The 15,725-nt window shown below is 43.1% G+C and overlaps 2 protein-coding genes and 2 non-coding genes across 4 annotated transcripts; all 4 read left to right on the forward strand.

Moving 5' to 3' along the window:
* The first annotated feature begins 1,622 nt into the window (after positions 1-1,622).
* trnav-cac lies at positions 1,623-1,695 on the forward strand. Its single transcript has one exon. It is a non-coding gene; the product is annotated as a tRNA-Val (tRNA).
* Positions 1,696-2,561: 866 nt separating this feature from the next.
* Positions 2,562-6,570, forward strand: LOC117484707. Its single transcript, XM_034133134.1, has 4 exons — positions 2,562-2,705; positions 5,125-5,813; positions 5,895-5,966; positions 6,053-6,570. The coding sequence occupies exons 2-4, from the start codon at positions 5,327-5,329 to the stop codon at positions 6,205-6,207; spliced, it is 714 nt and encodes a 237-aa protein (XP_033989025.1). The 5' UTR covers positions 2,562-2,705; positions 5,125-5,326; the 3' UTR covers positions 6,208-6,570.
* A 1,662-nt stretch (positions 6,571-8,232) lies between these two features.
* LOC117484705 lies at positions 8,233-11,158 on the forward strand. The gene is made up of 4 exons (XM_034133131.1): positions 8,233-8,348; positions 8,546-9,576; positions 9,664-9,802; positions 10,089-11,158. The coding sequence occupies exons 1-4, from the start codon at positions 8,282-8,284 to the stop codon at positions 11,156-11,158; spliced, it is 2,307 nt and encodes a 768-aa protein (XP_033989022.1). The 5' UTR covers positions 8,233-8,281.
* Positions 11,159-15,199: 4,041 nt separating this feature from the next.
* trnaq-cug lies at positions 15,200-15,271 on the forward strand. The gene has a single exon. It is a non-coding gene; the product is annotated as a tRNA-Gln (tRNA).
* The last annotated feature ends 454 nt before the right edge of the window (positions 15,272-15,725 follow it).

Consider the following 15,725-nt stretch of genomic DNA (forward strand, 5'->3'; position numbering starts at 1 on the left):
CGGAATAAAGTATTATTTTCTTATTTTTTTAAAAATGTTTTCGGATTTCATATCGCATAAACACCATATCCCAACGTGCATTGCGGCTAAAACATCCAATCACCGAGCTTCAACGATAGCTGAGGATTATAGTTAGATGTTTTAGCCTATCAAAACCTCTGAAAAAAGAAATGTGTCTCTCAGAAGACACTGCTTAATTTTTAGCTCCCGATAGCGATTGGAAACCAACCCCCTTAACTCGCCAAGTAATATACAAATCGATGTAATTTTATTGGAATGAGAGGGGGAAAGAGAACTAGAAGTTGTAAGAAATTAAAATCAACGTTGAATGACGTAATTTAGTTTAAACATACAGTAAGCTTAAAACTGTTTTATTCTGAAAACATTTCCGGTTAGCATTCGTCTGTGGCTAACGTTGTTGCTAAAGTTTATTTTGAAAAGCTTTACCGGAAGAAGTCTCTGGAATATCAACAGTGAGCTTAACTTCCGGTTTTATGTTAGCAACGATTACAGCCGTTAAAATGCATTAAATAAAAAGGGTCCATGAGGAGAAAAGGCGTGGAGTTATGCAATAAATACACAACGTCTAAATCCTCTGTTATGCGCGATATCGGACATTGGAGAAAGGAGGGCGGAACCCCACGTCACAGCCCCCAGAGAGGAGGAGCGAAGGGGAGATGCAAGCGGGAAGAACCAACGTGTCTCGGCCTCAGCAAAGCTGTGGCTCGCAAACCGGAAAAGAATGCACCACCAAGGTCCATAGTGGTGAACCTTCTGGAGTTTACCACCAAATAAATGGTACTGAAAAAGGCCTGGGAAAAGAAGATACTGATGGAAGGGCGACGTCTATCGTTCGATCACGACTATGCAACGGAGGTCGTCCTGAAGCGCAAGGCTTAATAATAAAGGAATAAAGAGGGTCCTTAATAGCAGTTATGCTTAGGGTTCTTCAATTCTGCAACCAAGGACTTTCTTTTCGTTCCTGCTCATAGTTTGTCCGGTCAAAATGGAAAATATAAAGGGATTTCTTTCCTTGCTTGATTTTGTCTGTCAAAAGTGCAATCGTTGAGCGCATTGCAGTGGTCATTGATTGTAATTCTCCTTCAATGATTTGAAGCATGCTCTTGGTAGCTTTGTCATGGATGTTATAATGATGACCGTACGAAATTTCAGTTCCCATGGTTCAGGTACGCGCTTATCCGAAAGTGTTTCCAAGGGCCTCTTGGTGGCATCCTCGTTCATGAGTTGATTGATGCTTGCCTCCTTTGGTGAATAAAGGCTGGCTGTTATTGAAAATTCTCCCCGTCGGGGAAGCGAACCCCAGTCTTCTGCGTGACAAGCAGAGATACTGTCCACTATACTAATGAGGAATGCTCTAGCAGCAATCCTAGCACGTCAATCCTAGTTGGCGCTCTTCGAGGGGTTACAGGTCATATCCAGGATAGCATTTGGGTTCAGTATACAGTTGCTGTCACGAAAGTCCATGACGCTGCAGCTGTGACTGGATCCAGTGTAAAATCTCTCAGAGTCTCAGAAATCAACATGTGGTCGGTCGTATTGAAGGTTTACAATTAAATATCAATGTTGCATCTACGCGCAAACGTGTACTTAGCTTTCCAGCAGTTTCTGCAGTGTAGTGGTCATCACGTTTGCCTCACACGCGAAAGGTCCCCGGCTCAAAACCGGGCAGAAACACTCTTCTTTGATCCTGATCAACTTCAAAGAACTCAACCAAGAAGAGTTATCGGGAATCTAGATAGAGTAAAAAGCACTTTCAGAAATATGGCAGTTGAATGTTGAGTCTTTTCAAGACAATTGTTGGATGAGCAAGACAATTGTTTGTTGAGCATGGCTTTTGAATTGTACGGCTTTGGCTCTCCGTGTATTCAAATCGAAGAGGCATGTCGTCCTGTGAACAACTGAAGGTTGTTAATAGCAGTTATGCTCAGGGTACTTCAATTCTGCAACCAAGGACTTTCTTTTCGTTCCTGCTCATAGTTTGTCCGGTCAAAATGGAAAATATAAAGGGATTTCTTTCCTTGCTTGATTTTGTCTGTCAAAAGTGCAATCGTTGAGCGCATTGCAGTGGTCATTGATTGTAGTTCTCCTTCAATGATTTGAAGCATGCTCTTGGTAGCTTTGTCATGGATGTTATAATGATGACCGAACGAAATTTCAGTTGCCATGGCTCAGGTACGCGCTTATCCGAAAGTGTTTCCAAGGGCCTCTTGGTGGCATCCTCGTTCATGGATGTTATAATGTGGTCGGTCGTATTGAAGGTTTACAATTAAATATCAATGTTGCATCTACGCGCAAACGTGTACTTAGCTTCTTGGTGGCATCCTCGTTCATGAGTTGATTGATGCTTGCCTCCTTTGGTGAATAAAGGCTGGCTGTTATTGAAAATTCTGCCCGTCGGGGAATCGAACCCCAGTTTGCCTTCTGCGGGGGAGCGCGTATAGTAAGGTCTAACTCTCTTAACTTTACCATTCATTCTCTATGGTAGTTCTTACACTGTGACTGTAATATATTTCTGTCCACAAGCGAGAAATTGGGGGCGCTGTTGCGCCCTTTTGGTAGAAGTAAGGAGACCCCGTTTCCAGTGACAGAGAGTGAGAGACGGAGCAACAGCAGCAGCGTCTTCCAGATAGAGACGACATTCGCGACACAATTCGACTTCTAACATCACGTCAAACTTATCAATCGTAAGTGGGGCTTATTTTTCTAAGACTGAATTAACACTTATCATATTGTTACACTGTTTTTTGCAATAGTTGTTAGTTGTTTGTTTGTCTTTAACTCTGTGTGTCTAAGGTACTGTAACTTTTGTTAGCTAACGTTACACTAACGTCAGTGGCGGCCGGTGGTCTTTTTTTTTGGTGGGGCTCTTGACGTACCGAAAGTGACCTACCCGGGGGGTCCGGGGGGTTTCCCCCCGTAAATTTTTTTCGAGAAATGACCCCTTAAATGATGACTTCTGGTGATGTTAGAGGGGGGGGGGGAAAGGAGAAATCGAGGCTTAAAAATATGAGAAGACTGATCAATACCTCCATAATCTTCAGTGTGGAAAATATTATTTATCAACCTGAACATCTACTACTTTACCAGGAATTTGTGTTCTCAGAACTGGTCTGTTTTTTTCTTTCTTAAAACTGTTCATGTTTTATGAACCAACACCTCCACCAAGTAGCTTTACAGTGAACTGCATGTGGGATATAAAATTAATAGCATCTTTTCAGTAGCATTAATTATAAATATTTAAGTGGTTCAATACAAGTCACTACAGCATTTCAAACTGAACTGTGAATAAATGCAATTTAAAAAAAATAACCACAGCACAAAATGTCATAAATTGTGTTTTTTCTTTGTTTCTCTGAGGATTATTTACAAACAGGCTTATTTACATATAGCAATAACTCAGAAATGAAAAAGCTACATCGTCTAACACGAACAACCAGTTAGCATAATGATAATATATGTGTTATGTACAATGTAACTGGCAAGGCTAGAGCAAGAAAGAACATAAAGTTTGCAAAAGGTTTAAATAACTTCAAGTATCTGTCTTCAGATTACGTGGAGGTTTTAGTCCGATGGGAAGCAGATTTTAAGCGACACCGAAGATAAACCAAAAATGTGGTGGAGCTGCAAACCGTGTAGTGTTGCTGGGACAGGACAGGAGCTATAACCGTTGGAAAATACATCACAGACAATGCAACAAACGTGGAGACAGAACAATCACTTCTGTGATAAATGCCCACTTATTAATAAACTTCTAACAACCATGGGAAACCTCCTCTCTACATATAAAGTGATATCCAAGCATGGGAAACAAAAGACAGCATTTACCTGTTTGCATCCAGCTAGCCAAGCCTTTTTTGTGAACCAGCTACTTGCGAAGCCTCGTGTATAAGTTTTGTCTTTTTCACGAGATTGCTGCGATATATTCAAATCGGGTTGGTCCGGTCCAAGGTCTTTAAGCAACAATTTATCTGCCAAACTTCTCCTTTCGAAAGGATTGGAGATTAGCTCTTGAACAGAATTAGGCGGGGACCGAGGTCCGGAGACTCCACCTGCACACGAAGCCATCCTCATCAACTACTGCGTCAACCGGATACGAGTCACTGTCCAAACTACTCACAGACTGCACGGGGCGCTGACATTGGCGCCCCGTGACCGTCATATTTGACGACGCTGATTGGCTGAAATTATGTTTTCGCTGCATAGTTTACACGTTACAGATAGCAACAGTCAGCTGCTAGTGGCTGCTGCTGCACTGGTTGAGGGCTCCTCTCTTAGCGCCCCAGACGAGAGAAGGTACACGGGCAAGGCCAGGCAGGAAACATGTGACTTATCAGTAACTTTAGACATCGTAACACAATTTTAAACGAGATTTTATTGTAGATTATACATTTTACTGATACCAATTATATAATATTTACCTTGTTCATTAAAAATAAAAATAAAAATATATATATTTTTTAAAATATATTTTTTATTTTTATTTTTATTTTTTAATATGGGAAGAGGTGGGGCGGCGCCCCTAGCGCCCCTATGGACCGGCCGCCACTGACTAACGTCATGTATTTACAGTAAATGTCAGCGTTAACAGCAGCTGATTTATTACTCATTACACATGGCAAAAGAGCTGTCAAATGTGTTTTACAGGTGTATCTTGTTAACACTGATCCAAAATACTGCATTATTATTGCTGCAGTTCTTAATCGGGTAAATACTACAGTATTCAGTCTTAAAACTTTTTTTTTGCTGTCTTCTATTGTACTTTTGTTATTATTTTATGGCTAACGATGTTACCCATCTGCTTTTCAGTCTGTCTGTTCGTGTAATAGAGAAGTTGCTACCTAGTCATTACAAATCCCAATTAATGTAAACATGAAATAAAGTGAGTTCACTCACATTGACAGGGCAATACATAACACATCTTCCTGCCCACCTGCCCCTCTGTTTGTTTGTTTGTCTGCCTGTCTGATCATGTAATATAAATGTGTTACCTATACAAATCCTGGTTAACGTGAATGAATGAAATGAATAACTGCTAATATAACAGTATGATGATTTTTGCACTTCTTAATATATAGACTTTGCATTGTGTTTTGTTGTGTGCAGGAGATAATGAAGAAAACCATATTCTTCCCAGGAAAGATGAGAGTGTCTTTCAGGAAGGGTCCATCAGAGGAGGGTATGAGAATTAAAAAAAAATCCTTCCCTTCAGGACAAGTCTGCCGCTCAGAAGCATGAGCATGTGAGGACAAATGCTCTCACTGAGGTCTTTCAGAGGGGAGGGGATGTATCCGACCGACTCGAGGTGATGGGGGAGTACGTGCTACAGTTCGGAAAGTATAAGGGGAAACTGTACAGGTGGCTCCTAGAGAATGACGTCGGCTACACCCTCTACCTGATGGACAAGGTGGACGAGGAGGAGAGAGGTGGGACCTTCAACCCCCAAGGGCCTAGCAAGGACAGCCTGCTGTCGTTTCTGGACTACGCCAGGAGCTTCCAGGAAATTAAGGATCTGAGGAAGTACCTGTGCTCCAGGAAGCCTGCCCCACCAGTGGCGTCAGAGGGGGAACATACTGTCGGCTTTGGAGCCAGGGCCAGAGACACCTGGAAGCAGATCTGGGATAGCAGGGCTGATGGTTATGCTGCCTTCGTTTTAGGAGTGAAGTGCATCACCAACAGCAAGATGTACAACCTTCAGCAGTACATCCTCAAGCAGCAGAGGGCTGAGCCCTGTCCACCACCTGCTGAAGGCTGCATTGCATCAGCTACCTCCACTCTGACATCCAGCACTCCAGGTCAGCTCACAGTAATATGCAAATACTGCTTTAAGGTGAACATGACATTGACATAATTCATGTTATTGTTTAATCTCCTAGTGATGGAGGAGGACGAGGAACTGGAGAGGGCGATGTTGAATCTGTCTCCTTCAAAACTCTACACTGAACGAAGTAGGTGGATCCAGTTAGATATACAGTGATTATACAAACTTACTGTACATGTTAAAACTTTGTTCATTGTCACCTGTGCTTTATAGGGCCACCAGCAGCAGTCTCCAGAGCCCCGGCTGTGTCTACACCAACAGGTTTCTCTCCAGCAGTGTGGAGGGATAACTCTGTGTTCAACAGATTTTCCCTGCCATTACTATTCTCAACTAGTTTGTTATTTTGGCCGTGTTCCGGTCTGTTCTGATGCTTGTGTTATTCTGTTCTCCAACTAACATGTCAGCAATGATGGTAAGTGTTTTTCCTTTTTTGCATACTTTTTTTAGACTGTCATACAAGGATTTGGCATTTTAAATATTGGCTTAGGAAACCTAGCTTCTTACCCTCTAAGATATCATGCCACACCTTTGAATGAAAGATGTGCTTGCTATATATGTATGCTGTTTCTCTGCTTTACCTGTTTCCAAACACATAGAGACATTATGTTTTTCTATTTCAAATACTTGGGATTCACAAGTTAATACAACGGGGTATTTTCATTCTGTTAAAGAGACAACGGGTAAAGACAGATTGTGAAGCTTGAAACAACTTAACACTTGAGGAACATGACACAGGATTGTTTCTACAGCCCACAGGACTTATCCAACTGCCACTGCCACTGTGTCCAGACCCGATGGACCTGCTCCTCTGAAAGGTTATTGGGTTTTTATACTCCTCACTTGGATCCATCTTGAATCTTTTTCATACATATTATGTATATATACCCTCATGTTTGCCTTTCATCCTTCAGCCACAGTGAAGGCACCGCTGCCGGTCCCTCCTCAGCTGCTCGCCATTGCCCCAAAGCTCGGGATAGAAGAGCAGGCGCCAAATGTGTTGAGACAAAGTATGTGTTCTTCTTATACTACCAGTGTATCTCACAAAATCTTCAATTTCATTCTGACAAATCACATTGTCACGGTGTCATACAGTATAGTGCTCACGTTTTAGGTAAAGTTAAGTAATGATATCATCGTCTCTGTTTTCATTTATTCACAACTTCTTAAATGCTGCTTCTTAATTTCGATGTATAATGTGTATACGTCACTTGCCTGCTTGTATCTCATCATCCCAGATTCATCACCACATAATATGGCCCCTGTGGAAGCGCAGGGAGACACTGTCCTTGATGAAGGTATGGATATCTGTGACACTGTATTATAGCAGTCATCTATATAGAGCTTTATTCAATTTTATCTGATGTAACTGTGGTGTTTTACTGTGTCTTACAGCTCTGACTTGCCCAGTGCCTCCTGTCCCCTTAGCAGCACCACACCAGCCTGCAGCCTCTGTCCCGGGCTATAATGAGGATGTTGCCAACTGGAACTGCTCGCACCAGCAGAAGATTTGGATGAAGACTGAGTTGGAAACATTGGGTCTGTGGCCAGGTTCACGTCCAGTGAGACATCTAATGAACATGTTGTCCCTGTGGCGTTATCCGCCTCAGCCTGAGCTCATAGACTCGATATCTGACCTGCCTTCACCCAATTTTTATCAGCTTCATCCATATTTCATTTGGAAGCCAGAGTACGCGATCATGGAGAGGGTGAGAAACAACTTTGTTTTGCCCTGTCTCTATGGTTGTCCGAACCCTCAGGTCGTTTCTTCTGGCATTGGAAGGCCAAGAGTCATCCTTGGGACAAGCGGCCAGTACTATATTTTGGCTTTGCGACTCACCTGCAAGGTCTGCAAAAAGTACTGGCATGCTGACAAGCCCCAGTGGCTGGAGAAGCTACCCCAGCGTTTCAGCAACATCGTGCCGGCCTTCCTGACTCACAAAAAGGCAGTCTGCAAATCTGTCCTGGATGAGATGAGGCGCAGCGGCAGATCACCAGAGGACATGTCCAAGCAGCTGACGGAGGCGCTCAATCTGAAATATGAGAGAGCTCATCTGGCCTACCTGCTGTGTGTGCAGAATGTCAGGGATGCTGAGGCAGGAGTCTACGGCCAAAGGACCATCACTGGGTTCCTCAGACAGGAAGATACTCCGGCTCCATTTGGTGGATACTCGGATGGTGATGGCTGGTGTGGAGTTTCTGTCTCTTCCCACTACCTGGTGGAGTGCCTGGTCCGTGAGTATCAGCGGCAGGAGGAGCTCCTTACTCTGCTGCTTCAGGGGACCTTTGGTCAGGCACTGAGGTCAGATCACACTCGGAGAGTGGCTAGGAAGGTTGTGCTGTCGTCCGGCACCATGTCTTCCTATGCCATCATGAATGAGAACTGGATGATCCTGAGCTGGGTGATGCTGCAGTCAGAGTGTGATAGGTCCCTTAACCCGTTGTATGAGTGTCTGTCTCAACGCTACACTGTGGCTGGAGTGGAGAAGGCACGCTACCAGTGGGTGGACAGGTATAAACAACAAGTTTCAATTGAAAACAGTTGATTCTTTTTTTTTAGTTGTTTTTTAATTGTGCATTTTATTCTGTAATCTGACTCTTCATAAATATAATACACATGAATAGTTACAGTTAATTATTACACTAATTTTGTACGAAGATATTGTACAAGGTTTATAGCTGTAATGACATTTCTTTTTAATGCTTTAGGGACTGCTGCGCTGCCTTCAAGGTCCTTCAACCTGGGGCTCAGCTGGAGGACCACAGATGCTATCCTGGCAGAGGCCACCTCTGGAAATCTCAAGAACATTTGCGCATCAAGGAACAAGTTTAACAAAGACATTATTGTCAAGTTGGACTTGTTTCATTGTATGCGGCGGTTTACCAGGGAGTGTGTCTCCGAGCATCATTCTTTGTACAGCTCCTTCTGCCAGTTCCTCTCTGCAGCATTCGTTGTGGTGGACCACAGCGATCTCCAGAAGCGGAAGGAGGCGTACACGTTCTGCAGAATTTCTCCTGCTAACCCCACCAAGCAGCACATAAGAGAGCACTGCAGGACAAAGGTGCCACAGCCAATGGAACTGCTGCAAAGAGTGGAAGACGTCCTCCATCACTATTACATGGCAAAGGATGCCAATGATTTGCTCCTTTTTAAAGACTCAATGTTAAAGGTGTGGAGGATCCAGCGCATCCACATCCTCCGAGGCTGCCTGAGCGACCCTGAAGTGGGAGAGGGAATCCTCTACAGGTATGGTGGCACCCTGCAGCTGAATTACAACAAGGGCGAGGGAGCTGCCGTGCCTGTGTGGATCCCTATGAGAGGCACCTCTCAGCAGGAGGGTTTCCACGGACACCAAGCCCAATGGGTGACAGGCAACCGGGTGTCCTGTGAACTATTCCAGGCCCAAGCTATGACTGGAGTTGTGCGCTGGAACTACCAGAGGCTGGTGGACCTGAAACAGCCAGATGTGGAGCTGCCAGCCGTGTTTGACCCCCGGTTGATTTCAGAGCTTAACACCATCTCTGTAAAAGTCACAGGAAGGTCCAAATACCCAGCACTGCAGCTCTCCAACAGGGACACGGGGGAGAGATTTGGACTGCAGTACGTGGAGCCAGGCTGTCGTCCTGTTGTTTTGAACTGGGACAAGAACAGGGCACAGCCAAACAACCCAGCGGCAGTAGCCATGGAGACAGAGCATCATTGCCCTGCCCCTACTGTTGTAGTGGGCACAGAATCTCAGGTAATCCAGTTCATATTTATATCTACTTACTGTCAAGTACTGACAGACTGGCTGACTAACTAATTCACTATATTTGTGCTATTTCAGGAATCCTCTGCTGATCCAGTTGGGGCAGTGCCAATTCTGTCTTCCAGTTCCCGGCAGTCCTCTGATGTTGTGACCAAGTCCCTGCCGCCTTTCACACAAGCCTCTGCCACACAAAAACCAGAGCCTTTGATAGATACAGGTCATTCTAATTACCTACCTACCTCACTGTTAAAAACAGGCGTGCACATAATATATGTAATATCATCATGTTGAAATATTGTTTATTAACAACAATCATTAAGCAAGTGTATGCAAAATGTAAAAGCCATTGAAAAGCATAATAGAACAAGAGGTAGGAATATAAGATAATCATTTATTTGTCCCACAAAAGTTACATTAGCTGTGAAGTGAAATGACTAAAAGAGCTAATTGATTTGCAACACACTGGCATAAAACAATATAATTAACATATATTTCTTTTTTAGACTTGACAGGGGTAGCACCGCTGCCTCAGTCCTCCTCTCCTCGAGCCACCCGCACTGGACCAATTAAAACTGGTGGCCTCATTCAAGTCTTGGACCATGGTCGGTGGACAGAACCCATGAAAGCTGCCATCGACGAGCTTCTGGTAAACCACCGTGGTGCCAAAGATGTCCTGAAGCGGGTGGATGCGGACTACGCTGCCATGGTCCAGAGGGGATGCACAGACCGGAACAGCCTCCTTCACCCGACCACAGTCCAACATATCTCACGATATGTTAAACATCTGGCAAAATTAAAAAATACCAGCTCTTCCCTCAACACATCCCCAGAAAAGGTCTTAGAGACACAGCAGCTGTGGCATAGTTTGACCTCAGGCAGCCAAACTATCAGTGTGCCTGTCATAACTCTGCCACCTGCCATATTCAACCCTCCAGCTGTGGCTCCCAGACAGGAGGACTCACTGAGCAGGGCTTCAGTGGAGAAGATTGTGGCAGACGTCCTGGCAAATCAACAGCAGCCGCAGCAGCAACAACAGCCTCAGAAAAAGACGCTGATGAGAAACTGTTTAGCCTGCGGTCAGCCTAAATCCCGATATCTTGGGGATGGCTCTTCAGTGCATTTTTTTTACCAGTCAAAAACGGTAAAATACTTTTACTGCTCCACCAAGGTCTTTAAGACCTATGCGAAGGAAGGCCTCAAAGACACCAGGATGTCTTTTGAGAACTTTGCTGCAACTCAGTTTTTTGAGCGAGAGCTGGAGGCTGCCAGACAGAGGGGGGCAGAGTGGAGAAAGGTTGCAGAGGAGAGAGGGAAGAGGAAGGCAGCTGTGCAGCTGCCAACAGGCCGTCTCTGCAGGTTTTGTCACCAACCACTGAAGCAGAGTCCCAACAGCCCTCATACCCATGCATCCTTCCCAGGGGTTCCAGGGAAGTACATCTACTGCCCCTCCAGAGTCTTCTCCTTATATAATGCACAGGGCATGGAGAAGGAGATGACATGGCGGGAGTTCCAGCAGTCGGACTTCTATGATGTTGAAAGGGACAGATGGATTGCAGACAAAAGGAAGCCCTAACCTCCCCTCACATACACACAGGCACGCCACTTCCTGGGTCTACTAAGTTGCATACTAACTTAACATACAAACTAAGACGTTTTGCCTGCAAGAAAAGCGAGACCCCTAAACTATCAGCCTTTTCACCAGTCCTGACAATCCTGCCGATAACAAAACAGTTTTGGTTAATGCCCTCAAAAAACTCAATTCATAATAAAGAATAATAATCATTTCAGGGATTTCGATACAGTAGGTCCTCCACTCCAACCTTGTCTGTGCTGGGGCCTTAAACATGTAATGTATTTAAATGTTGCACTAGAATATTATATACTATACTAGAATAAATAAATGGATCTATATCTACATCTATAACAAAACAATACACTATCTTAGACTAAATTATAATATTATAATAAATATAAAGGTGCAATATAACCTATCATATAGTCAAAATAGTACAAAGAATATAATATAGTTCAATCCTTTTTTCAGGATATGATTGTTCTCTCTGTATTGTGTTTTCAGTGTTTTTTATATATTTGTTGTTCTATTTTTAATATTTCTGTTTTTGAATAAATGATCTTGAATGCATCACTGTGGCTGTCTTTACTTGATAGAGGAAGTAATAGTGATAGAAATGAAACAATGAAGCACACTCATATGCTCAATGTAAACATCTGTACAATCAACATATTTAAAATATTAATTATAAGTAAAAATACAAAGATATGATATAAAACATTAGTATTACTAATATTAAGATATCATTATTTGTGGTATTATTGTTATGATTGCTATATATTAAGGTTAAAATAACTATTATAAGAAGCAGCAAGGAAAGAATAATTCATTTCTAACTCCAAATATCAGTTTCAACTCTAACTTTAAACGTTTGAAAAGATAAATGTAGTGTTTGTGTATAATGAGCAACATTTTGAAACTGAATGTGGGAAATTTTGTTTGGGTCAGGTGGGTTTCGAACCGTCGTTCTTTTGAAAAGGCTTCTGGCCAATAGAAAGTCTTCTATGGGTATACACGGCTCAGAGAAGTGATAGAGAAAGCCTCCACCACCTTCCCCAACAGCAGAGTGGTCATGTCAACCCTGCTACCAAGGAAAGACCTCCACCCCGACACCATCCACAGGATCAACAGCAACATGTCCAGAGACTGTATCCTGAGGCCCAACGTCCACCTGGCCCACCACCCCACCCTGGATATCAACTGTCTATACGACCACGTCCATCTGTATAAAAACACAGTCCCCATCTTCGCCCGGACACTGAAAGACGTCGCTCTCAACAGAGACCAATCCACACCCCGCAGAAGGAGCAGCCCGGCTCAAAACCCCCTTAGACCGGAAAGGCACCCCACTGGACCACCACCCAGACAACACCCATGGAGACAAGATCATCCTCATCTTCTTCCACACCATGCCCCACTAAGATCCCACCAGGGCAGCTATGATTACCCTCAAGCAAGGCCAGAACCACTCCTGTCCCCAGGGATCCTACCCCTACCTTAGTAGTGTGTGAGGCCATATGTACAGACATGTACATGGGACATGAAAACAGTGCATCTCATATTGACAAAAAAAATCGTACTAACCGAGTTTTCCAAATCACTCTAAAAATAAGCCGTTGTGATACACGTGTAGACAACGTCTGCAGAATCATAAATGATCATTACAATGGGGTCATTAAACCATTATTTCGCTAAGATAAAAAACATTAAAGTTTTGGATTTTAGTGTAATTAACTAATGTTCCACCAGATGGTGCCACACACACCCAGGGGGAAAAGATAAAATATTAATCCAGGAATAAGTGTGCAAAATATGGGTACATTAGTGTTTAAAGTCGGGGGAACTGTTTTAATTCAGGACCAGGGTGAAAAGATAACAGATTTACGCAGGAATAAGTGTGCAAAACATGTGTACATTAGTGTTTAAAGTCGGGGGAACTGTTTTAATTCAGGACCAGGGTGAAAAGAAAACAGATTTACCCAGGAATAAGTGTGCAAAACATGTGGACATTAGTGTTTAAAGTCGGGGGAACTGTTTTAATTCAGGACCAGGGTGAAAAGATAACACATTTACCCAGGAATAAGTGTCTGAATCATGGGTACATTAGTGGTCAGAGTCGTGGGACATTTTTTAATTCAGGAGGTTTTAAGTGTGGTTTCACTTGTAGCACACACCCAGGGGGGAAAAGATAACAGATTTACCCAGGAATAAGTGTGCAAAACATGTGTACATTAGTGTTTAAAGTCGGGGGAACTGTTTTAATTCAGGACCAGGGAGAAAAGATAACACATTTACCCAGGAATAAGTGTCTGAATCATGGGTACATTAGTGGTCAGAGTCGTGGGAAATGTTTTAATTCAACAGGAGAGGGTAATTCACTTCTTAACCAGTGAACAGGGCTGCAAACATGGCTACATGAGTGTTAAAATACTGTCAAACTGTTTTAATTCAGTCATAATAATCGTTTTTAGACAGTGTACATTGGACGCAATAAACATACAGAGTTATGGACATAAACGTGTCAGTATAGACGGGAAAATGTACATATTAATCATATTTATTTTGTTAAATGTACAAGAAGCTAAAAACAGCAGAATCACTGCTTTAAGCAGGATATCACACTCACAGGCAGACATACACACACCCAGGGGGGAAAAGATAACAGATTTACCCAGGAATAAGTGTGCAAAACATGTGTACATTAGTGTTTAAAGTCGGGGGAACTGTTTTAATTCAGGATCAGGGTGAAAAGATAACAGATTTACCCAGGAATAAGTGTGCAAAAGATGGGTACATTAGTGTTTAAAGTCGTGGGAAATGTTTTAATTCAGGAGGTTATAAGTGTGGTTTCACTTGTCTCACACACACCCAGGGGGAAAATATAACAGATTTACCCAGGAATAAGTGTGCAAAACATGTGTACATTAGTGTTTAAAGTCGGGGGAACTGTTTTAATTCAGGACCAGGGTGAAAAGATAACACATTTACCCAGGAATAAGTGTCTGAATCATGGGTACATTAGTGCTCAAACTCGATTATAATGTTTTAATTCCGGAGGTTTTAAGTGTGGTTTCACTTGTCCCACACACCCAGAGTGAAAAGATAACATGTTTACCCCGCTAAAGTGTTCAAAACATGGGTATATTAGTGCTCAAACTCGATTAAACTGTTTTAATTCCTGAGGTTTTACGTGTTGGTTCACTCGTCTCACACACCCAGAGTGTTAACAACATTTTTACAAATTTTATAAATTAGTCTAGAGCTCCATCTATTGTAATTTGAGTGTATTACACGTCTGTCCATGGAACGCGAGTTTTGCGCCATTTGAGTGGAGTAAATTCATAGGCAGCTGGAGTAACATGTAAATTGAGACGCATTGGGACATATCATCATCACTTTCAATGTTAACCTTGTACATAGGGGGCACAATTCGCTTACCCAGAGGTCGATGGATCAAAACCATCCTCTGCTAATTGTAAATGCTTTGGATCAGCAGATTCTCTCCGTCCATTTTAACCCTGTTCACAAGGCCATATTTACATAAGACGATGCATCCGTTATCTCAAGTGCTAAAGTGTAGCCGATGCAAACGTTGCTGCGATAATCAACCTACAGTCCTCCAATCTTCCAACTGAGCTATGGAGGTGTGCATTCAAGCTTAAATTGTTCAGCCTGTGTATTGATGCGGAAAGTAATCATCAAACAACAGTTGTCTTGCAAAGCTTCAACATTCACTCGTCTACTTACCCTGGCTGGGGAAATTGTCAAGATTTGGGAAGAGCCCTTTGAGTAACTCGAGGAGCCAAAACAACACATCTTGGGCCGCAGCCAGGTATAGGAGAGGTGTGGTCTGTTGAGCACAACATTGCCTCTCTGCTCATTTCAAAGGATATTGTTCTGTTTGTTTCAACCAACTATGACCTTGGCGCATACTGGTGCAGTTTGCAGTTGAAGGTGAAGCGGTAGAGAGATGAGTTAGTTACGTGTCTGAGTCTCTGTGTAAAGATACCATCTCTTTGTATACTGTGTGGACATTTGTGTGGTTCCATGGTGTAATGGTTAGCACTCTGGACTCTGAATCCAGCGATCGGAGTTCAAATCTCGGTGGAACCTTTCGCTGAGTACCCTGAAAAAAGCCAGCTTCTACATCTCAGTTGTAGCAGGATAGTGGTTGCAATGTGGAAGATGAAGACTGACTTGAGAATAAGTCTATCTAGTGAAGTCAAGGGAATAATCTGAGTGGCGTTAGGACAACAACCTGGTCCTTAACACCTCTAAAACCAAGGAGTTGACGATTGACTGCAGGAGAACAAAGAAGGAAGTCCACCATATGTGTGGAAAACTTCAAGTTTCCTGAAGTCAATATGTCAAAACATCTTACAAGGACCTCCAACACATCACACCGGGTTAAAAAGGCCCAGCAAAGACTCTACTTCCTCGAGAAACTAAAACAAGCCGGCCACGGAAACTTTGTGAAGAAACAAGGGGATGAGTTGTAACTTGCTCACTCTGCCCTTTACCTCCACACTACATTACATTCCTGTTAAGAGGTAGATATTGAACCCTA

Source organism: Trematomus bernacchii, unplaced genomic scaffold (genome assembly GCF_902827165.1).
Source record: "Trematomus bernacchii unplaced genomic scaffold, fTreBer1.1, whole genome shotgun sequence".
In the NCBI taxonomy this organism is placed as follows: domain Eukaryota; kingdom Metazoa; phylum Chordata; class Actinopteri; order Perciformes; family Nototheniidae; genus Trematomus; species Trematomus bernacchii.

Excerpts from the sequence above, each read along its gene's own strand:
- LOC117484705 (XM_034133131.1), top strand. The coding sequence starts at position 8,282 with ATGAGTGTCTGTCTCAACGCTACACTGTGGCTGGAGTGGAGAAGGCAC. Across the intron at positions 8,349-8,545 it reads CGCTACCAGTGGGTGGACAG|GGACTGCTGCGCTGCCTTCA; the intron begins GTATAAACAACA and ends TTAATGCTTTAG. Across the intron at positions 9,803-10,088 it reads AGAGCCTTTGATAGATACAG|ACTTGACAGGGGTAGCACCG; the intron begins GTCATTCTAATT and ends TTTCTTTTTTAG.
- LOC117484707 (XM_034133134.1), top strand. The coding sequence starts at position 5,327 with ATGGGGGAGTACGTGCTACAGTTCGGAAAGTATAAGGGGAAACTGTAC. Across the intron at positions 5,814-5,894 it reads TCTGACATCCAGCACTCCAG|TGATGGAGGAGGACGAGGAA; the intron begins GTCAGCTCACAG and ends TTAATCTCCTAG. Across the intron at positions 5,967-6,052 it reads AAAACTCTACACTGAACGAA|GGCCACCAGCAGCAGTCTCC; the intron begins GTAGGTGGATCC and ends TGTGCTTTATAG.